The 22984-nt window shown below is 48.3% G+C and overlaps 1 protein-coding gene and 1 long non-coding RNA gene across 3 annotated transcripts in view; one reads left to right on the top strand and one right to left on the bottom strand.

The window, feature by feature from the left end:
* Positions 1 to 19404, top strand: part of MARCHF4 (membrane associated ring-CH-type finger 4) — a 114261-nt gene extending 94857 nt beyond the window's left edge. Inside the window, exon 4 of the mRNA XM_025441748.3 lies at positions 17283 to 19404. Within this exon, the coding sequence (XP_025297533.3) occupies positions 17283 to 17650 (368 nt within the window). The 3' untranslated portion in view covers positions 17651 to 19404. The remainder of the gene's footprint in view (positions 1 to 17282) is intronic.
* A 402-nt stretch (positions 19405 to 19806) lies between these two features.
* Positions 19807 to 22518, bottom strand: LOC112656416 (uncharacterized). 2 transcript variants are annotated; one of them, XR_003134311.3, is made up of 2 exons: positions 20724 to 22518; positions 19807 to 20018 (listed from the first exon to the last, which is right to left on the bottom strand). It is a non-coding gene; the product is annotated as an uncharacterized LOC112656416 (long non-coding RNA). The 2 variants fall into 2 exon arrangements; XR_003134310.3 differs by having other exon boundaries at positions 22073 to 22518.
* Between the last annotated feature and the right edge of the window lie 466 nt (positions 22519 to 22984).

The following is a 22984-nucleotide window of genomic DNA, read 5'->3' as shown; positions in this document are numbered from 1 at the left end:
GGGAGAAAATTCTGGGAGACAAAATTAAAAAAAAAAAAAGAGTAATATGTGATCTAAAGAAGAGAATGGAAGGTGATGGACAATAGTTGAAATGTATAAAAAAGTTCGTGTGATGGTTGGTTGCATTGATGGTGATTTTGATATTGGTGATAATAATCAGTAGTGATGTTGGTGGCTTTAAGGGTGAAGTTCAGGTATTAGTCACTTCTCTTCTGCAGTGTTCTGGACAGTTGAGGGGAAGATACCCAGGACTGCAGATATGGTTATAAAGTATTAGCCTTTGAGGGGCTCTCTGGTAGGGACAATAAGGTGGAGCCTGGAATGTCTACCCGCAGTGTGTTTACTTTTAGGCTCAACTAGACATTTAGAGTCACAGAACTACCCGAGAGTACACTTGTCACTAGATTCACTTTGAGGAATTTAGAACAGGAACCACACGCAGCCTCCGCAAGGCAGGTCCAGGCGAGTCCTTGCTGCACTCCATATCCTAGTTCAGGGATAGTCCCTCAGCCCCCAGATGATAGCTCAGAAAGAAGGAGATGAGACCCACAATTGTGGGTACAGGATCCACCTTGACATAGTTTCCCCACAGAAGTCATGCACAGTTAGAAGTGTCACTGTACTCAGGGAAGCTCAAAGCTACTGCCTCCCATCAGGCATTCACAGTAAAGCACCCACCAATCAGGGTTACCTCCAACCGAGGGGATGTTGTAACACAGCTGACACTCCACCTTTGTCAGAATTCCAGGGAAACAAGTCGGAATGCCAGCCCAGGGTCTAGTTTGTTTTGAGAGAAAGAGCAAGCAAGTCATGTAAGTGTACCGTCACCTCTATCCTACTACCTCCTGTCCATGAATCTCAATTTCTGGCCACTCAACTCTGTTTCACTGAACCAATGAGAGGCAGAGGAGCTGGAACAGGGAAAGAGACCTCGCTGGGTGGGCCAGAAGGAAACGTATGTGATCTTCTTCCTGCATGAAAATGAATAACATAGACAAGAGAGTCACAGGGTGGCACCTATATTGCTGTTGAGGTGGTCATCAGTTTTAAAACTCAGTCAGTTAGCTTATTCCTACAGGAAAAGGGAAGTTTCCCTTCCAGAAGTGCTAAGAGAGTGGAAGAACATGCTGTGAAAGAGTGGGCAGGGGAAGGTAGAAAGTAGGTAGAGCTGATAATGGGAGAGGTGAGTATTCTTAAGAAATGTTGATTGAAAAAAAATGTTAAATGAAAGAAATCAATATCCATAGTCCCAAGCTCCTTGGATGGTACCGGGGTAGAAATTTGTCACCAGAAGAAGGAAAATGAGTCTAGCCCTGTGTTAGCTCAAAAGGCTGAAGAAGAAAGGAATAAGACCATCTGTTAAAATGAATCTTTGGACTTACTCTGTTTTTCAGACACCAAGAACAATCTGTCTACTCCCTAAGACTATTAAATAGCCTCAGATAGTAAAGACTCTGAGTAAATGTGAAATATATATCTTCAAAGGGCACCTAAGTGGCTCAGTGGTTGGGCGTCTGCCTTTGGCCCAGGTTATTATCCTGGGGTCCTGGGATCAAGTCCCGCATCGGGCTCCCTGCAGGGAGCTTACTTCTCCCTCTGCCTGTGTCTCCCCCCACCTCTCTCTTTCTCTCTGTGTCTCTCATGAATGAATGAATGAATGAATGAATGAATAAATAAAGCTTTAAGTAATCCTTAAAACTAGACTTAGCTTTTATCAGAATAAAAGATGTTCTAAGGGAAAACTCATGACGGTGAGAAAGATACAAAGGGACACTCCACTGGGTGCCAGCATCAGCCCAGCAGATATTCTCTTCCTTGAAGCCAAAATAATACAGAGTCTGGGACATGTCCACCTTGCTGCCCATGCAGCCACATCAGCTCCATCCACGGCTATGTCTGCCTGGCTGACGTCTAGGAAAAGGCCTTTGGTTCTCTCCAAAGAATTTTGCCTGAAGTGGGTCCCAGGAGGGTCTGGGTTCTCTGTTGGATGCAGCCTGGGTCCAGGGTTGTGGACAACGGCTCTAGACTTTGCTACATCAGAAGGTTGTACATTTTGGGATACCAGCTGCCCCTATAGATTAAACATCTCTTGGGTAGAGTCCTAACTTCCTAGGTCAATCCGTGCCACTGTGAAAACCAAAACTAGGTTGCTGTGGGCAGAACAAACCACCAAACTCCTGCAAGGGCAGAGAAGAATTGAGAAAGGGTGCAATAATCCTAAAAGATGAGCAGGGTAAGTATTATGATCCATATTTAACAGGTGAGGAAAGACCTAAAGTAACTGTGCTCCAGGTCATGTAGCTAAGCAAATGGCAGAGCCGAGAATTAGACCAAAAACCTTGGACTTCAATTCCAGGGCGCTTTCTACTGCTTATTTTATCTCTGATTGCTCTGTGAAATTGCAAAAGCAGAGCCTGCATGGGGAGGCTGGTTGAAGGGAAATTGGTCCCCTAATACCTTGACCCATAGGGTAATGGCTGAGCAATAAGAAATTTAGCAAGCCTTAGCTGCTCCTGTCCTGTATTCAGGGTCTTGGAGGTTAGCCATGGTTGTACCTCCCCTTTTGATCAGCGCTATTCTGACACCAGCTGAGAGGGAGGCTCAAGAAATTGGGGTGCAAACTTGAGTGGTTTGTCTCCCTGTGAGACACTCTAGTGGAAGGAACTTAGGGTAAGGGACGCTACATCTCCTGGTTAACATGAACTCAGGGAATTCATTCAGTCACTAAAAAATGTTTGTTGAAAGGGCACTCCCAATAAGAGTCACTTGCTCTTAAGGATCTTATATTTTACCTAGGAGGCAGACAAATTAATCATTTATCTCAGTGATAAGAGCTGGACACAGAGATGAGTGAGCACAGGAAAAGACTGAGGGGGAAGGGGCTCAGGATGGTCTTATCCATTCCTTCAGTAGCATTTCCTGGCTGTCTGGTTTTGTTCTTGAAACTAGAGAACTTTAATAAAGTAATGAATGAAACGAAGTCCTTGCCCTCAAGGAGCTCCCAGACTACAAATAAATCACAGCACAGTGGGGGCCAGTATAAGATTCAGAGAAAGGTGGAACAGAACAGAGAGCAGTCAACTCCCTCTTGGAGGATTCCAGGAGGGCTTTTTGAAGGAAGAAGCTCTATCCTTCAGCTATTTTCAAAAGATAGGTCAAAGTTTGTCCAGAAAAAAAAGGAAAAGAACATTTCAGGCAGAGAGACTAGCATATGTAGAGGCACAGAAATTTGAGAGAACCAGGTACACTTGGGAAACTTGGAGCAGGTTTGTGTGGCTCAGTGTCAAGAGCCAGAGGGAAGGTGGGTGATGGGCCACAGGGAAGTGGCAGTTGGCAGGAGCCAAATCCCACAGTATCATGAACCATGTGCTGGGCAGCTCAGACTTCGTCCTGTTGGTGATGGGGAGGCGTTGATAAGATTTTATATCGGAAAGAAGTGTGGTCAGATGTATGTGTGCTTTATTTTTTTTAAGATTTTATTTATTTAGTCATGAGAGACACAGAGAGAGAGGCAGAGACACAGGTAGAGGGAGAAGAAGGCCCCACACAGGGAGCCTGATGTAGGACTCGATCCTGGGACCCTGGGATGATGCCCTGGGCCGAAGGCAGACACTCAACCGCTGAGCCACCCAGGGATCCCTGTATGTGTGCTTTAAACAGGTAACTCTGGGGACACCTGGGTGGCCCAGTGGTTGAGCATTTGCCTTCAGCTCAAGGCATTTCCCGGAGTCCTGGGATTGAGTCTGACATCAGGCTCCCCGCATGGAGCCTTATTCTCCTCCTTCTTGCCTATGTCTCTGCATCTCTCTGTCTGTGTCTCTTGTGAATAAATAAATTAAAATCTTTAAGAAAATAATAAAATAAAGAGATAACTCTGGTACCTGTGGGGAGGATGGACCAGAGCTGGAAAGACTAGAGGTGGGGGATGTGGGGCAGTTGGAAAATGCTCACAATAGTCTGAACCAAAGGGAAAGAAATGCAAAACAGTGCAGTGGGGAAGAAGTATATCAGATGACCTTGAGAAGCACTTAGGATGTGCGTGGGATAGGACTGGATGAACTTCTTTGAAGCAAGTAGGAACACCAGGGTCTGGCTTGAGTGGGGATACCAGAGCCGAGCATGAGACCAGGGTTGGCCATAGGAGAAGCAAAGGGGAACCAATGGTAAGTCTTTGGCAAAAGCACCAAACGAAAGGACCATCCCAAGCCTAAAATCCGGGCAGTGAGGTAAGAGTTCCCACGCAAAGAGTTTGCAATAGAAGAGAAGCAAGAGACAAGGAGTACATTACGGGCTGCAAAGAGGAGAAGGCACTGCCAGGAAAGAATCTCTTTGTGGGGGTAGAAAGAAGGAAAGGGCCTTTTATGGCCTCCTGTTCAGACAGGAAGATTTTGAGGACATTGGACCAGTTCTGATGAGGATCGGTGACTAATGAGAAGGAGGGGAGGTAAAGAAATGTTTCTGTAGGCAGCTGGATAATGAAACTTGAACACAGGTTTGGAGGTCAACAACAAGAGGTGGGTAAAGCCGTGGGTTTTGACAAGGGAACTTAGGAGGAGCATTCAAAGAGTAGGTGGCTAAGGATGGAAACCTGGGAAACATACATTTAAAAGATGGATGAAGACAGAGAATGAGAAACAGGAGGGAATGAGTCACAAGATCCAGGATTTGGGATTTTGTGGATTTATGGAGTGGCAGGAGTGTGCTACATAAGGGTCTGGACCACATATTGCTCAGTTTCTTACTAACGTTGGGACCTCGAGTGATTTGCACAGCCGCTCTCTGCTTCCCTTTTCTCATCCGGGAAATGGGATAATAATACCATCTCCAGAGTGCTGTTGAGAGGCTTGAATGAGGTGGCATGTGTAAAGGAACGGACCATTCATAATTACCAGGGACCAGGCTGGGAGGCACTTGATCGGGGAAGATTCCCCTTATTCCCCAATAAAGGTTTGCTGACACTGTTAAAACCAGAAGCCAGTCACGGCCTAGAGAGCCTGACCCCATGTCCTCACATAACTGAGACTCTGCCCTTATATGGAGCAGTGCCTCTTCTTGAAGGCTTTTAGTTCCCTCACCCGTGTCCCCTCCATGAGAAGATTTGATTACATAGAATGTCCTCACGCCACCTGCCTCCTCTTCCGTCATCTCTAATGATGCTGTCTTCCCCAGCTCAGAAGCTGACAGAGCTTCCCAGCAAACAAATGGGACAGTCTCTGCTCCAGTGGGTCAAGTTATTAGGATTTAACAAGAGCAAATTAATTAAGGTCTTTGGCACCAAAAACATTTTTTTTTTCCACTCCGCAGACCAGAGAGACTGGCCACCAAAAAGTCAAACCTGCAAAAATGAGGACCTCATCCTTATCATGTTTGGTTTTTTACTTACGAATGGGATGTGGTCAGGGAAAGGAAGGAGAGCGTTTCTGAGATTGTTCCAAATCTCTAAAACAGTGGAGTATGGTAATTCACAGAGTTGTAGAAAATCTTGTGTGAAAGCTTCCTCTGTGTGCTGTTCATTGAGGTTCTTTCCTATAATTTAGAGATACCTGGTGCCTGCCCTCGGAGATAAAGGAATTCAAATTCTAATTTATAGTAAGTGGGCAAAGGGGGGGGGGAAGGAGCAGCAGGACTACAAAAACATCATTTTTCAAACTTCATTTTAATTCACGTTAACTAAAAAACACTTAGATGGCACAAAGATGCCATGAAAGAAAGATCCTTCCTTTATTCCTCCCCTTGGGCTAGAAATGACCTCATCTGTCAAATCTTTTAATTCCCTGACTAATAAACTGAAAATATGGAGGTGGAGCCTGGTACCGTAGAAGAGACTAGGGAGTAGAAAATGTAGGTCTGAAGACTGGATTAGCCACTTCTTCTCTGACCTTGGGCAAGATACTTCTTCTTTTTAGAGTTCGGTTAAGTCATCTATAAAGTGAGACAGTTGAACCTGATAACTTGCAAGGTACTTCTAGGTCTGACATTCTAGGATTTTGAAGTCATTCCTATTGTGAGAAGATGTCATAATTCTCAGGGGTTGGTCACTGTGGCCATGTGGGGGATTCTCAAGAAGGTTTGGCTAGACCGAACAACTGATGAGGGTCAGCCATGTAGATGGACAAGGTGATGCTCAGGCTGTGTTCCATTAAGTGCATATGGATTATCCAACTTTCCAGATTAACTGTTAACTCATGTTCCACCTAACCCCTGCCTTCCCCAACAGGGGCTTCCTATGCAAGGCCACCTCTGTCCACTGCTGAGCTGCTAGATGCTCCGTAAGTTCAGATGACTGATTTGGAAGCAGACACACCAAGTGAGCACTGTCCCCCTCAATGGAGACCCTTTGGGAGGCAATTCACTTACTCTGGTGTGTGACAGGGCTCAAAATAGTTTAGGAACACCTATTGGGAACTGTCTTTAGTGCCTACAGCGTGGTCTTTGGAACACTAGTAGTGGCTAATCACGGTCTTCAGGAGTGGCATGTCTGTCTGTTGACAGTGGGTCTAGGGCTAGAAAAAGCCCCAATATGGTAAATAAGGTGGCTACTTGAGCCAAGTAATATATTTTGGTGATGACATGAGACATTTCATTGAACCCAAAGCTGCTTTTGTCTTGTGGCCTCTATCCTAGCACTGCAGGTATTTAGTTAGGGTAACTTTAGCAGATTATATATATATATATATATATATATATATATATATATATATATAATATCTCATGATTTAATGAAGCGAAAGCTGCTGGTCTTTGGGTGGTTCTCCTCCACGCAGAGATTCAGGGATCTAGGCTCCCATTTTGTGGCCACAGTTCCCTGGGCTTTTGAATCTTTTATCTCCAGCTAATAGAAAATAAAAGCAAGCATGGACAAAGTGTGCGCGCACACACACACACACTTTCCCCCTCAATACCTGTTCTTAAACTTTGGCCCGACTCATCTCACATGCAGCGCTGGTCACCTGGCTCCCCGTGGGTGCAAAGAGCTGGAACGTCATTCCTTCTCTGGCAACTCTGTACTAAGGAAGAGAAGAATGGGGTTTTGGTGGACAGTTAATCATATCTGTCACTGGCTATGTCATTGAGAAATTTCCACAAGTGCTCTGCACTAGAATACTCTAAGAAAGAATACCCTAGTTCCCAAGGGCACTCTTTAAAAAATATTTATTTATTTATTTATTTATTTATTTATTTATTTACTTACTTACTTACTTACTTATTTACTTATTTATTTATTTGACACAGAGAGAGGAGAGAGCGCAAGCAGGGGGAACAGGAGAGGGAGAAGCAGAGTCCCTGAGGATCAGGGAGCCCGATGCCAGACTCGATCCCTGGGATCATGACCCGAGCCAATCACAGATGCTTAACCAACTGAGCCACCCAGGCATCCCCAAGGGTAGTTTTTTAAAATCCTGGGATTTTAAACTCTTTTAGATATAGAATTTTGGCACATTTGCTTAAATAAGCTAATTTGTAATTTTAACATAACTCCTTTAAGATGAAGTCACGTGAAACTTATTTCGTAATAATGATAATAAAATAATAACAAAAATTTATTATTTGTTACGTACCAAACGCTGTAAAAAGTGCTTTATGTGCATTCTCTTATTTACTCCCTACAACCTTAGGATGTGGAAACTATTAAATGCCCATTTTCCTGATTTAAAAAAAAATTGAGGCTAAGAGGTAAATCACCCAGTCACACAGCTAGAAGCTAGTTTCATCTGATTTCAAAGCCCACATCCTTAGCCGCTCTGTTGTAACACCGTAACACATATGTTAAAATGCATAACACAAAAGACATCTTAAATGCGAATTGAAATAGAAATTGTAGGGATGCCTGGATGGCTCAGTGGTTAAGCTCTGCTTGCAGCTCAGGGCATGATCCTGGAGTTCAGGGATCCAGTTCCGTGTCGGGTTCTCTGAGGTGAGCCTGCTTCTTCCTTTGCTTGTGTCTCTACCTCTCTCTGTGTGTCTCTCATGAATAAATAAATACTACCTTTAAAAAAAATTGTATACTCATGCATACAGACTATAAAAAAATTATCTCCTCCATAGCTTTTCTCTCTAGGGGAGCACACGACCTGGAGCACGAGTGAGGAAGGAGCCCAGGCACATGGCACTGTTCTGTTTCAGATGAACCTAAATTTATGTCCCACTACATGTGCAAGTTGTGTGTCTTTGGGTAAGACACTAAGTCTCTCTGAGCTCAGTTTTCTCTTCTGTCGCGTGGAGATCGATAATACGACCTACCTCATGGGATTTCTGTAAGATGTAGACTACATTTGCAAAGGCCTTTTAGAGTGACCGAAACATAGTAAGCATTCAGCAGGTCCTGGCTACCATCAACATGACCATCATCACCATGACCTTCATCGCCATCAGCCAGAGTGGCTGAGAAAAGCAATTCTGTCTTCGTCTGTCCAGATGGTGAGAGCTCTGAGCTTTGTAGAGAACCCCTACAGAAAACATCCACAGCACCTTGGGGCATAGCTTCACCCACACATGTCCAGGAACGGACCCCTCACTTATACCCATGCAGGGATATTTGGGGCTCCAGGAATACTTCTCTACTTCTCTGTCCTACTGAGTTAAGCTCATTCATTCCAAGGAGTCTTCATGCTCTTAATGATTTTCTAGCCCAGGTCTTTTCACGGGTTCCCGAGATGACTTGAGTGAGCAGAGTGACCAGGATGGCTCTGATGGGCTTGACCAAGGTCAACCAGTCCAGCAAGGACCCTACTGGGAAGGGAATTCTAATAGAAGTCACCTCCAAGGGGACAGACATCAACGGGACCGAAACACAAAGGGGAGGTGGCCTTGCCTCACCTACATTGAAAGCTTTCCGTGTCCTCTGGCTCTTAGGTCTTTATTGCTGAAAGAGTAACCCAAACCAAGACCCAAAGCAATTGAGTCAAGGTGAGCCTGCTCAAAGGAGGTGATGGACCCACATCTCACCACTCCTCAGCAGGGGCCCCAGAAGTGTGGCCTGGCTCTACTTGCAAGGGGCAGGAGGCTGTAACGGTGGAGAACACTGGGTAGCTGGGTTGCACTGCCAATGCCATCTCACGACAGCACCTCTAACCGACTCCCCCTCCTCAAAGTAGCTGGGTAGATTGATTTCTTTCCCACACTTGCCTGCTAAGGTCTTTAGTGGAGGTTCTGAGAGGGCCGAGCCTTAGCACCTGGAAGATGAGCTTAGCAGTGGTGGGGCTTCAGGGTTAAGTCTGACCTCAGGGGATGCTGCAAGCGGGGAGCATCCCTCCACGGGCACTTGCTGAAGGCCCTTGGTGATGGGAGAGGAGGCGGGAGTGAGGGCTTGTCACCACATCTGCAGTATCAGCTGGTCCCTAGAGCTCCTTTCAGCCCCAGCATCTTATTCATCTATAAACAATGACTCAGATTGAGGACTGGGAAGGACAGTGAGGAGTCAGAAGAACAGGTGCTTGCACTGGGAATACGGTTGGCCCTAAAGAAGGAGGAAAAGAAGTGCGTGGGCTTTTTCTGTCCTGTAATTTCCACCCTAGCCCCCACAATAATCAATATCATGTGGCTTTGAGTGTTAAAATGTGTTCCAGGCATAGCACAGGGAGCAGCATGCAGGACTCGTTACCTCCTTCAATCTCATAACAACCCTATAAGGAAGGAGGTATGAGTCCCAATTTCCTGAAGAAAATACTGAGGCTCAGGAAGAGGAAGTGACTTGCCTGACTCCACGGGCCTATAAGGGGCAGACACTTGGAATGATCAGTGAGTGCTCATTGGTGAGGTGCCTCTGAACTGTGGGACCCAAAGTCCTCTGGGTCTAGCAGAAGAAGTATCCATTTCTTTAGTTGCTTTTCATATTCATGCCTGTCACATCTGGAACTAGAGTATTTTTTTAAATTACCTGATAGCTCTTGGGACACCTGGGGGGCTCAGTCGGTTGAGTGTCTGACTCTTGGTTTCAGCTCAGGTCATGAGCTCAGGGTGGTGAGATGGAGCCCCGTCTGTGCTTAGTGGGGAGTCTGCTTGTTCTATCTCTCTCTCCTTCTCTAAAAAGTAAATAAATACATCTTTAAAAAATTACCTTTCTTTATTTGACCAAAATTTAGAGCCTTCCATGAGGCAGTAGGCCAGGATAAGGACCATGTTCTAGGCAGTGCTACTCAGGTGTGGTCCCCACACAGGCAGCATCAGCATCACCCCAGAGCGGCTTAGAAATGCAAACCCATAGGCCTCATCCGAGACCTACTGATTCAGACTCTTTGGAGGTAGAGCCGGGGGATGATCTGCATTAACCAGCTCCTTGGCTGGTTGTGATGTGTGCTAAAGTTTGAGAAGCACTGCTGTAGAGTTGTCTGTAACTTTTTTTGCCACTTAAGTCAGGATGCCATCAGGTGATGAGGGGTGGAAAGGAGGATTTGGGCATTCCTGAGGGGGCCAGAGGCCTCTCTGCAGACTTCTCAGTTAGCCTTGGCCTCTTAAGAACCAGCTTTTTTTGGTCTCACAGGTACTCAGAGAAGCACATAGTAGGTACTCAGGAAATATGACTTACGTAGAATTAAGTCATATCTCATTGCTTTGGACACAGCAAGAGCCAATGGCCAAAACGGGACAGGTGAAAATAGGCAAGTTGAAGAGATGGGCAGGATTGGGATGCTAATCCCAACCAAGGACTGAGGCCTCCCTGACAGCACTGGGTCAGTGGTGAGTTAGGGGAGGCGGAGCCAAGCAGGCAGGACCACCTACTCCCAGTGGCCACCATCCCCCCTCCTCCTGGGCTGACCAAAGGGCCACTCCAACTGGAGGCCAGTGGGGAGAGACACGATGACAAGCAAAGTGTTCTGACCCTTACAGAACCTCCAGCGATGTGGGGAAGAGTTGCCCCCAGAGCTGGAGAGACGTCAGGGAGCTGAAGGTCGCAATTCTTCTGGAACTGGATTTTCCACAAATACAGCCCAGGGTTGGGCTCTTTGTAAGTGGTTATGAGGTCACTGTTAAGTGAAACAGGAAACCCCAGACAAGAAGTCAATCAAAACGTACCAGGTTTCCCATATTGCCATGCGTTCCAGTGGCCCATCTTCTATTGCTTCTCTGCCTCCCTTTGCCAAGAGCTTTTTTCCCTCCTAATTTCAGCCTCTCATTCCATCCCCTGCCGTGTCCAACCCTTTTCCTTCTCTCCCATCTCTTCAACTTGCCTATTTTCACCTGTCCCATTTGGAAGAGCCCCGTGCATCTTCCTCCACTTTTGTTTTTTTGTTTTGTTTTGTTTTTATACTGCCACCGGAGGAATCAATAAGTCATTTGTCGAGCGGGAAGCAGAGGGACAGCTAAGGGGAGTGGATGCGAATGAGGCAGTTTGTGCTTTTCCCATTTTTGCTAAACAAGCATTATCTACAAACACAGGTGCACCTTTCCCCCTTCAGCCATCTATCCATTAAAGTGGTTTAATTACTTCCTGAACACTAGACAGATAATTAGAAGGCGGTGTTCAGACCAAAAATTTAAGCCACCCTCTTCAATCAGGGTAAAATTGCCTGATCAAGAAGCTAATTAAGAATCAAGTGTAGTGGCTCTTATTGGAAAGAGTTAGTTTGGGGCTTCAAAAGATCCTACTTCTCTCTCCCTGAGGCCCCCCGATCTCCTCCATCATCACCAAGGCCTCGTTAAATTCCTGCCACTGTGTCGGCTGCCCAACCCTCAACCATACCTGGGCCTCTGTCCCCGAGGGGCTTACGGTCCAGGGAAAGAGCAGTGTGGTGTTCAAATAGGCTTGTGGAAGTAATGGACCCAGGACACGTGTTCACAAGGTGGACGGAAGTGACTGGGGGAGGGTGAGAAGACAGGGGGCAGAGAGAGGAGGTCTCCTTGTCCAGGATGAGGCAAGTCATACAAGGGGTCCAGGGGTGGGCTCCTGGAGATTTATGAGCCTCTAAATTCATCCGTGTGGTCTTTGTTCTGGGTAGATGGTCCTTAGCCCTCATCAAGTCCTCAAAGGGGCACATGATGCAAAAGATTAGGAACACATGGGCCACAGGGAGACTGTCTCTTGAACAAATCCTTGCAAACTCGTTGCCAGAGCGCCATCTCAGGAGCTGTTGTCACACTAGAGCAAGAGTGGCAGTGGGTGGCTATCTTGTCTCCTACAGTCACAGTGTGTTCAAGGTTGGAGAAGCTTTGAGATGTTTCCATCCCATGTCTTTTGCTTGACATTGAGGAGGCTGGAGTGACTCATCGCTGTTTGCTCCTGTGAGTCAGCTCGTCCCCCGCCCGACCCCCCAGAGGCCAGGCCAGCAGCCACCCCTCTCCACTGGCAGTTGCTGCAGGGCGAATGCCCAGTCTTCGCACCCCCCATCACAGGGCCCAGCCTCCCAGACCACCCTCACGACATGGACAGCCACCACTTTCCTATTTCGCGTTTCCCTTCACTGGCCCCATCTTCCCAGCCCTTCGTCTGGACCTCATGGTCCATCACTAGCAACTTCTTCTGTGAGTGTTCCTTTCACTGTCTTCCGAGGACACTGTTTCTTGCTGACTCAAGTGGCAGCTGCTCTTTCTCCTGGATTCTACGAGGCCTGGAGTTGAGGTCTACATCCTCCTTGCTCCCCATTACCACTTCCAAACCGCCTCTCTTCCTTCATCCTTCAGAAGCCCCAGCCCCTTTGAAGTGCATGCCATCATATGTGACCGCACCCCCTTTCCCCTTCTTGATGCTCTTGGCTGCTGGCTGCCCACTCACTCCTCTCATTCCGGGGGGCACCTGGTTCATGCACTGGCTCCCACATTCCTGTCTTCAGCATCTCTATGATCAGTGGCTCTCAGTAGGGGTGTTACCATCCCCTACACTCCTCTATGCACTTTGGAAATCTTTGAGGGTTTTATTTTGTTTTCTAACGTACTTGTGCCCCAGAATTTGTATTGAAATTTATATTGTCTGGTCATCAATGACTTCCCCTGTGTTTTGCTTTACATTATCTGTTTAGGGCATTATATTCATTTAGTTTTTTTTAAAAAAGAAACCACAGTAGCTTATATTGTCTTAGGAATTTCACTTCAAGATATGAAAGGGGATATTAAAGTATATTTATTATACAAGGAGTCTGATGGCATTGAGGATGGTTGATGCAGATAATCTGTCCAACTCCTTGGCTACCACCTCATCACTCCAAAGGTCTTTTCCTTAACCCACCCCCGCCTCTTCTCAAGGGGACGTTCGCTAGACCTCATCATCACCAAGAACCACACCACTTCCAGAGTCTGAATTTAAACATCTTACTCTCTGAGCGTCACCCTCCAGCTCCATCCTTGTAGTTCACAGACTCCAGCAATTCTGTAACTTCAAAGGGACCCACTGGCATTGACCCTATCACTTTCCATTTTTCCTTATCCCTTTTGTGTATCACTTGCCTCCTCCCCAGCCGAGTCTCTGTGGGCCAGTGTGATAACCACTCCCTTGGAAGCATCCGTAATTCTCATACCCTCTCTTGCCCATCTCACTTGCCTGGAATAAGTCTATACTGATTAAACTCAACTTTCTCACTCCATAGGTGCACCTGGCAAGCAGGTGAAGGTATGGAGAGAAACCACACAACTCATGTCAAATTTGTGGCCACAAATCTCAAATGGACACTCAACACTGTCAGACAATTTTTTAAAAGATTTTATTTATTTATTCATGACAGACACACAGAGAGAGCCAGAGACCCGGGCAGAGGGAGAAGCAGGTTCCATGCAGGGAAACTGATGTGGGACTTGATCCCGGGACTCCAGGACCCCACCCTGAGCCAAAGGCAGATGTTCAACTGCTGAGCCACCCAAGAGTCCCACTGTCAGGCAATTCTTCGCTGATCTGTAAATTCAGTCTCCCACTTTCCAAGATAATCACTTCCCACTTTTTCTTCTCTCCACAAATCTTTAACACTTCCTCCCATATCCCTTCCATCTTAGCTGATGACATCATGGAGGAGAAAGAGGCTCTTGGAGGAAAACTAGCTGATTTTCACATCATCCTCCCTCCGCCTGTGCCTACTAAGCCAATGGCCACTCCTCATTCCACCTGAGCTGCCCTTTGAGAGTTAGCACACGTTCTTGAAGCACATCCTTCTCCAGACTTCTGGGTCTACACACTTGGCTGGTCTTGCTTCTATACTATTTATTGCTCCTTCAGAGCCTCATTTTCTGGCTCTACCTCCACCAAACCTCTATATATGAGAAGGCCCAGAAATCTGTCATTGGCCTTCTTCTCCTATCTATCTACCTTCTCTTCCCAGGAGACCTGAAACATTCTTAAGGCTTCAGATTCTACCTCTACACTGACGGCTTCTACCTCCGGGCCAGACCCCTCCCTAACCTCAGACTCATATGTCCATCTGCCTAACTGGACCTTCCAGTGAGATTTCTATCAGACATCTTAAATTACCATAACCAAAATACAACAATTAACCACTGTGGTAGACTGAATAATGGCCCCCAAAGACATACAGGTCCTAATCCCTAGAGATCTTTAATATTACCTTGTGTGGCGAAAGGGACTTGCAGATGTGACTAATTTAAGAATGTTGAAATAGGAAGAGAATCCTGGATTATTTGGGTGGACTCATGTAACCACAAGCGTTCTTATAAGAAAGAGGCAGAGAGAGACACTGACAGAAGAGTAGGGGATGTGACATTGGAACAAAGAGGTTGGAGCGATGTAGGGAAGAGACAGGGACCCGGGTGACTTCTAGAAGCTTAAAGGCAAGGAGATGGATTCTCCTCTCAAAGCCACCAGAAAGAACCAGCCCTCTGACACCTTCAATTTAGACTCCTGTCTCCAAAACTGTAAGAGAATTCAGGTGTGTTGTTGTTTAAGCCACCAAGTGTGTGGTCATTTGTTGTAGCAGCAATAGGAAGCTAATACAGTCATGACCACCGCCACACAAGTCCATACCATTAGTAAATGGCAGCAGCACCCAAAGCTCATGAGTTGTCCAGATTTTTCTCTTGACTCATGCCTTACCTGTCAGCAAGCCTGTGAGCTACCTCTACATATGTCCTGACCACACGATTTCTCATGGAACCCGCTATAACCCTAGTCTAGGCCACCAGGCCTTCCTTCTCGAATCACTACATCACTTCTTGCTTAGTCTCCTGCTCCTATTTTTTTCCCTCATCGGTTTAGTGTTCCACAGGAGCCAGAAGGAACGTTCTGAAGGGTGAAGCTGATCACAACACCCCCCACCCAACTAAAACCCTTCAGTGGCTTCCCATTACACTCAGGATAAAATAAAAATCCCTTGCCATGGCCTATAATCCTTATCATATTGACCTCCCCCCGCCCCATCTCTCTTTGTACTTGCCACTCATCACTACACCCTGGCCGCACTGACACGCTTTCTTTTTTTTTTTTTTTTTTTTTTTATGATAGTCACACAGAGAGAGAGAGAGAGGCAGAGAGACATAGGCAGAGGGAGAAGCAGGCTCCATGCACCGGGAGCCCGACGTGGGACTCGATCCCGGGCCTCCAGGATCGTGCCCTGGGCCAAAGGCAGGCGCCAAACCGCTGCGCCACCCAGGGTTCCCACTGACACGCTTTCTGACCCGTGTGCATTCTGTGCCCACCCCCTGGCCTTTGCACTTGCAGCTCCTATCACTGACATGCTCTCTCTCTAGATCTTTGCAGGGTCCCCTCCTTCTCATCATCTGTATATCAATGTAAATATCTCCCCCAAAGGGCCTTTCCCACCACCCTCAGTGTCTGCCGCCAGTGCCTATTTAACCCTATTTTCTCTTCCTCGTAGCATGTGTCAGCACCTGAGATAGTCTTATGGGTTTGGTTATGTGTCTGCTGTGTTATGTTATTTATTATGCCCTACAATGCCCTACAATGCGTAAATAGCTACACAAACTGTGGTACGTAAATACCATGGAATGTGACACAGTAATAAAAAGGAATTCCTACATGCAAAAACATGAATGCATCTCAAGGAAGTTATATGGGGGTGGTGGGGGAGGGGGGATAAATCCCCCAAAGTCATAACCTGTATGATTCCATTAAAAAATGATAAAATTATAGAGATGGAGAAAAGATTAGTGATTGCCAAGGTTTAGGGATTGGAGGGGAGGTGGGGGTCAGTGTCCATAGAAGGCTGAGCGTTAATTTTAAAAGGACAGCACGATGGAGAACTTAGTGGTGATGAAATAGTTCTGTTATCTTGACTATAGTTGTGATTACACAAATCTATATGTGATAAAATTACACCCACACTATGCTAATATCAAATTCCTGGTTTGGGTCTTATAACTATTTAAGATGTAACCATCGGGGAATAAAAATAACTATCAGATACGAAATAAACTCCTAAAGGATTCCTTAGGGGAAATGAAACACCCATCTATTAAACTTAAAATAAGTCCATTTGCTCTGTTATGTTTTTAACATAACACACTAAATGTGTTAATTAACATATTTAACAATATTATTAACATATTTAACAATGTCTAGTTCTCCACTAAAACCTAAGCTGTCGGCGGGCAGGACTCAGGCCGTCCTGCTCCCTGCACGTGCCCTGGCGCCAGGCGCATCCACAGCAGGTGCACAGTTGACCTTTATCTGCCTGGTTGTCTGGCTCCTTTCTGACTCGACCCTGCTTCTGGGGAGTATAACCCCGTCGAAATTCTCTCTCCCAGGGGTGTATTTCAGTAGCACTGGGCTATTTGTAGGGTAGCAAAGAGTTAACCAGTCGAATTCCAGACATTGTTTGGCAGGTATGGGGTGCCCACGGGTATCGCTCGCGGAGCCTTGAAAGCACACGCTTCATTCATCCTCTGCTAAGGGCCAGGCGCCCTGGCTGCATGGTAGAAGGAGGCGAGTCTATTACACCTCAGTGGATGAGGATTTGGGGTTTTGTCAAGAAATGGGAGGGGATGAGGAGAGGTAGGCACTCAACCATTTCGTGGACTAGGTATGGAGGCCTTCGACCTCCTACTTCTTCTTTTTTTTTTTTTTTTAAGATTTTGTTTATTTATTCATGAGAGACAGAGAGACAGAGACATGGGCAGAGGGAGAAGCAGGCTCCATGCAGGGAGCCCGATGCGGGACTCGATCCTGGGCCCTGGGATCAGGCCTTGAGTCAAAGGCAGACGCTCAAGGAATACAGGGCTGGGAACCTGGGGCTCGGGGCTCAAAGGGAGGCTTGCAAGGAGCAAAGCAACCACCACACGTCCACGGTGCCCCAGCGGCGACCTCAGCGTGTTGGGACAGGGAGACTGGTTTCCGGCAGTGGCTTCCTGCTCTCACTGGGCCTCTGCTTTTCTGTCTCCCTGCTGCCCAGGCCTCATCGTGCACGAGGGACCCTCCGTGTACCGCATCTTTAAGCGGTGGCAGGCCGTCAACCAGCAGTGGAAAGTGCTGAACTATGACAAGACGAAAGACCTGGAGGATCAAAAGTCGGGAGGCAGGACAAACCCCCGGACGTCCTCGTCCACCCAGGCCAACGCCCCGGCGTCAGGAGAGGAGGCCGTGGGCACCCCCGGCGCCGAGGAAGGCCCTGCCCGGGCGACCAGCCACCCCCCAGGCCCCCTGTCCGACCACCACTGTGCTTACACCATCCTGCACATCTTGAGTCACCTACGGCCTCATGAACAGCGGAGCCCCCAGGGCGGGAGCCGGGAGCTCGTCATGAGGGTCACGACGGTGTGAGACGAGCCACCGGCAGCGAGGCCGTGACCGTGCACGGGGGGAGGCTGGGCCGGGAAGGGGCGCCGCCTGGGGCGCAGGTGTGGGGAGGCCAGCGGCCCCCGGGGGGCCCCGGCGTGGAGGGCAGGCGGGGGGTGGTGGGCCTGGAGGGGGCCTGGAGGGGGCCTGGAGGGGGCCTGGAGGCAGGGTCAGAGCTGGAGCCAGCGAGGCCAGTGTCCAGAGCGGTTTCAGGATTCTCATCGGCGACCCCAATCCTCGACGAGAGCGACCAACTCCGGTGCAAACTTGACAAGGAAGCGCAGCGCAGCCGGAACCTAACGAATCTGCGGGGAAAAACATCCCAGAGGGGCCCAGCACCCAACACCCCCCGGGAGACGTGGGGGCACAAGCATCCCAGAAGGGCCCAGCACCCAATACCCCCCGGGGAGATGTGGGGGCACAAGCATCCCAGAAAGACCCAGCACCCAGCACCCCCCAGGGAGATGTGGGGGCACAAACATCCTAGAGGGGCCCAGCACCCAGCACCCCCCAGGGAGACGTGGGGGACAAACATCCCAGAGGGACCCAGCACCCAACACCCCCCGGGGAGACGTGGGAGACAAACATCCCAGAGGGACCCAGCACCCAGCATCCCCCAGGGAGATGTGGGGGCACAAACATCCCAGAGGGGCCCAGCACCCAACACCCCCCAGGGAGACGTGGGGGGCTCGGGGGTGGGCGAAGCCAGCCAGCTGGCGGTGGTGGTGCCGGCGTGTGCATGGGAGCTGGGAGGAGAAGTGCAAAGGGTGTGCGAAGGGAAAGCCCCGTGGCCTGCCTGGTTTCCCCTCCAGTTTGGGTTCCTTTCTCCTTGGGCTGTGGTGGGCAGTGGTGGGGAGGGAGAGGGATGGGTAGGGGCCCGGCGAGGATGACCGGCGGCACCTGCGTGGGCCCCCGGGCTCATGGGGTGGGCAGGCTTCCTGGCTCGGGTGGCCTTAGGGACTCCGGGCTGCGTGCGGGGGGTGGGGGCGGTGTTGGAGCGAACCCCCAGACGCAGGGTGACTTCGGCTTCTTTCCAGAACTCCCAATTTCGGAGGGGCTCCGAGGGGGCTTAGGTTTGGAGATGGGTGTCTTTGTGTGCCCTTGTTACTTTATTTTATGGTGGTTTGGTTGGAAGATGTTTACAAGAAACACACGCAACTGGAGAAAAGTACGGATTTCGGGGGGTGGGTGTGTATCCCAAGCAGGGCCGCGGGCTGCGGGGGGTGCAGCCTTCAGAGCTGTCCATCCACGAGTGACCTCCCAGCACCCCAACCCTGCCCGAGGCCAGGCCGTGCTCAGTGTCAGGCCTTCTCCGGCTTTGGTGCAAGCAGAGACCCGAGGACCCCCCCACCCCAGGCTGAGCGCCTCCCACCCAAGGGTCTCCCGGGAGAGCTGCCGCAGCGGACAGACAGACAGACGGAGGCAGTGGCGGGGTGTCCCCCAGGGAGTGGAGCGAGACCAGTCTAAGTATTGGGCAGTCATCCCTCCGTGCTACACGCCCTGGTCCCTCCCGTGCAGCGAGGCAGGGCGCGGGGACCCTGGGGACCCTGGCAGGGAGGCCACGGCGGGTGGGCACCTGCAGAGTTTCTCATTGTCAATGCACAACGGCCGCGCCATCCATGGGTGTGAAAGGGACACTGTCAAGTACTTTTTTAAACTAGTTTTTAGGGTTTTTTAAAACTCTCTGTTGTTTGTATTATTCTCTTAAAAGCTTGAAAATAAAATTTCTTTCCCTATCATTCGTGTTCTCTTCCATACATGAGTTTGCCCTTCCGGTGTCCAGCTCGGCCTCCGCAGCATACCCTGGACTTGCCCCTCTTCTTCATGTGCTCCGCCCCTAGTGTCTTCTGTGCAAGAAATCCTTTCTCCCTGAGGGTACATATGGGGCAGGTGTGTGTGTGTGTGTGTGTGTGTGTGTGTGTGTGTGTGAGAACTGGTGGCAAAGCACAGGCCCTCCTGGCCTCTCACCGGCTCCCTAGCAGATAGATTCCTTCAAGTCAAAGAAAGGGGAACAACCCCCAAACCCTAAGTTTCTGCCCAGGACTCCCAGAAGCAGAGACCATTAGTGCTCGAGGAAATTGGGAGAGATTTTTACCCCATCGGGTCATTTCAGAGAAGCTGAGAGAACCACAGGCGAGAGCTGTGTTAGGACGTCGTCCTCCTGACAGTTTTCTGTTGAATATCAGAAAAACAAACCCGGGTGGGGGTGGGGGGGCCTGAGAGAGGGCTCGCACGTATCACCAGGCACCAGACCCTTCCTCTCTTGAACTTGCCCTGGCCCTCGGCCTCAGGCCAGCAGTCGCTCAGGCAATGTCCTCAGTGGGATGTCCATGTGCTTAGGAAGGTTCCTCCCCTAATGAAGGTCCCAATGCAGCAGGTCAGGAAAGAAATAATAATTGGTGAGAGACCAAAAAACACATGCAAGGAAAACCTACAAGCAAGGTAAAACCATCAGAAAGTGCAAGTAACTTATGTAGAGTAAAGTTGTCTATTTCTCCTGGCCTTCTAGGAACGGGCCATTCGGTTTAATTCAATATTTATGGAAAATACACATGTGTTAGTTAGACTACATATTTCCGAGAAAAAGAAATCAGAATGCAACAAAATATGCATGTCACCAAAACTACAGTGGCCAGCCATCAAGCCATCTTTTTCGGTGATTCACAGGACACTTCAGAATCTCATGGTCATTTAGGGTCATTCAGAATGTGCTTTACTGAATGAGAGGTGATTGATGAGAAGTTCTGACGGCATTCTGGAGTTTATTGGGGCTCGTTTACTGCCAGGACCCTCAGCAGTACCTGGCACACAGTTGGTGCTTAATAAATGTTCTGAATGAGGGGCATCTGGGTGGCTCAGTCAGTTGAGCATCTGATTCTTGATTTTAACTCAGGACATGATCTCAGGGTCATGAGATTGAGGCCCACACTGGGCTCCACGCTCAGCAAGGCGTCTACTTGAGACTCTTCTTCTTCCTCTGCCCCTCCCCCCTTAAATAAATAAATCTTTAAAAAAAAATCTGAATGAGTAAAACACTCCCAGAAGAGCACGGGAATACCTTCGGCATGCTGGGAAACGCCTCCTCCTCTGTCAACTCACACTCTAGCTCCCAAGAGCAATCACAGAGTAGAAAAGAAATGTCAAAAATAAAATAAAATAAAATAAAAAAAAAATGTCAACTTTCAGTTTCTCTACCCAATAGGATGGTCAGTTCCCTGTGTCTTGGGAAATGGAACTTATGGGTACAAAAATGAATGGATTGGGTTTTTATATTTTATAGGCATCTCTCAGGAGCGAGAAGAAGGGCACCCTGACAACCAGAGGCCATTGCCCCTTCTGAATGTGCAAATCACCCTTCAAACCAGCAGACAAATGTCTAGATTTCAGAGAATTCACTGCGTATCATCTGTAAGTATGGCCCCAGGCCTGGGACAAAGGACTAGCTAAGACCCGGTGCTCTCAGTGTGTGCCAGGCTCCGAATTAACTACCGTACATGTATCGACACACTTGGTACTCCGACAACTGATGAAGCAGATATCATTATTATTATCTTCGTTTTACAGATGTGGACACTGAGGCAAAAGAGTGAAGTAACCAGGCCATAAACATATGGAATTCAATCCCAGGCAATCCACCGCAGGACAACTGACACCAATTTAAGGGAAATCTGGGTCAGCCCAATGTGGGGAGGTCATCATGGTGGAGGTCTACAGAAAAATTTTGGAAGTTGGGGAAATTGGGAGTAAATAATTATAAACTATTTCCCTACCAAAAAAACCCCAAACCAACCAACCAACCAAAAACTCATAAACCTAAGTGTAGCTAACAATTTTTGTTGCTGTCCAGATAATATGCTGGCTGAATGGATGCCTGTATAATAGAAAGTTGGCTATATCTGAGTCCTGGGGAATTCTGAGAGGACAATGGGCACAGTTCAACCACATTTTTATGGACAAAGGGCCATAAAACATCACAGAGTACTCTCTTTCTAAGGGAAAAAAAAAGTAAAAAAAAAAAATCCTATTTGGAAATTAGGCTTTTGGTCCTGGATCAAAGGGAATGGTGCAGAGTGATGGACTGGGGGCTCTGGTCATAGCCATGAAATTTAGGAGGACCCCACAATTTTGAGCCTTGTTCCTATCTGTCAAATATCAAATCTGTCACCATCTTACAGCACAGAAAATCATAGAAATTTTTAGTCTCTATGAAATAATCTGCTGCTCCTTTGTTATTTTGCCCCCTGGATCCAAGGACTCATAGCAGAGGGTAGAGGTGCATGGCTTGCATACAACAATAACCGATTCCTAAGAGTAATGATGTACTTTATAAACAGAATTCATGATATTGGGGAGGTAAGAAAGCCAGGGGGCAAGGGAAAAAACACATTTTGCATTATTCTTCCTCACCTTGTCTCAATTACCCTGTTCCCTAGTAACAAGCAATTGAGCGATTTTCACCTGCAAGGGTCTGAGGCTATAGCGGTGATGCAATGACCCTAAGACCATCCCCGCTACACACCTCCACCCACCCTATTGGCAGAATGACAGGTGGGAACTGGGAGGCGCTTGGGGAGCCAAGGACAATTAGATGACTCTCCAGGATGACTCTTAGTGATCTGAGTCCAGGGTCTGGGCTGTGTTGGGTTGGTGGCCAGCTGGTTAGCTAAGAACCCACTTGTGGCACCAGAGGGAACCCCAAGTCCTTCTTCATGCTGCCTCTTGCCCTAGGCGTCTCCTATGGGACGCCAGCCCATAGGAGCCAGCCAGCCCAATGTGGGAACAGGAATCCAGAGCAAAGGCTTTCTTCCTGCCCAGGCCCCAGCCCGATGAGAACAGCTGTCCTCAGTACCCTCTTGACCTCTGGCTGCCAGGGAGAGCGCCTCCTCTTTATATAGGCCACCCATAACCAGGTGCTAACCACCTCACAATCACACTCAGTTTTGACCCAAAGCCTCAGTAGATAATCAGGGAAGAAGAGGAGCCATGATCAGGGGTGATTTGGGGAAGAAAGGAGACTCAGGCTTACCCTGTGCCTGTGCCCCCTTAATTTGAGAGGGAAAAGTCCTGGAAGCAGAGTGACCTCAATGGCCCTGGTGCTGGTCCAGGTCTCATGCTCTGTATGCCCCAGAGGTCCTGCCGGTGAGGAAAGGCGAGGTACCTAGGACAGACGGCAGCATGGCACACAGCACCGCCAGGGCATTCTCATTCCGGGGGGAGGGGGTCCCCTCTGATGGAGAGGCAGTCATCTGCTTCTGAATCTGTTAAATAAGGAAGCAGATACTCAGGTTCTGCTTCTGATAATACAGCCCTTTCCCCCAA

The sequence above is a fragment of the Canis lupus genome, chromosome 37 (genome assembly GCF_003254725.2).
Source record: "Canis lupus dingo isolate Sandy chromosome 37, ASM325472v2, whole genome shotgun sequence".
Lineage (NCBI taxonomy): Eukaryota > Metazoa > Chordata > Mammalia > Carnivora > Canidae > Canis > Canis lupus.
Note: the sequence above shows the minus strand (reverse complement) of the source record. Positions and strands in the feature narration are given on the sequence as shown.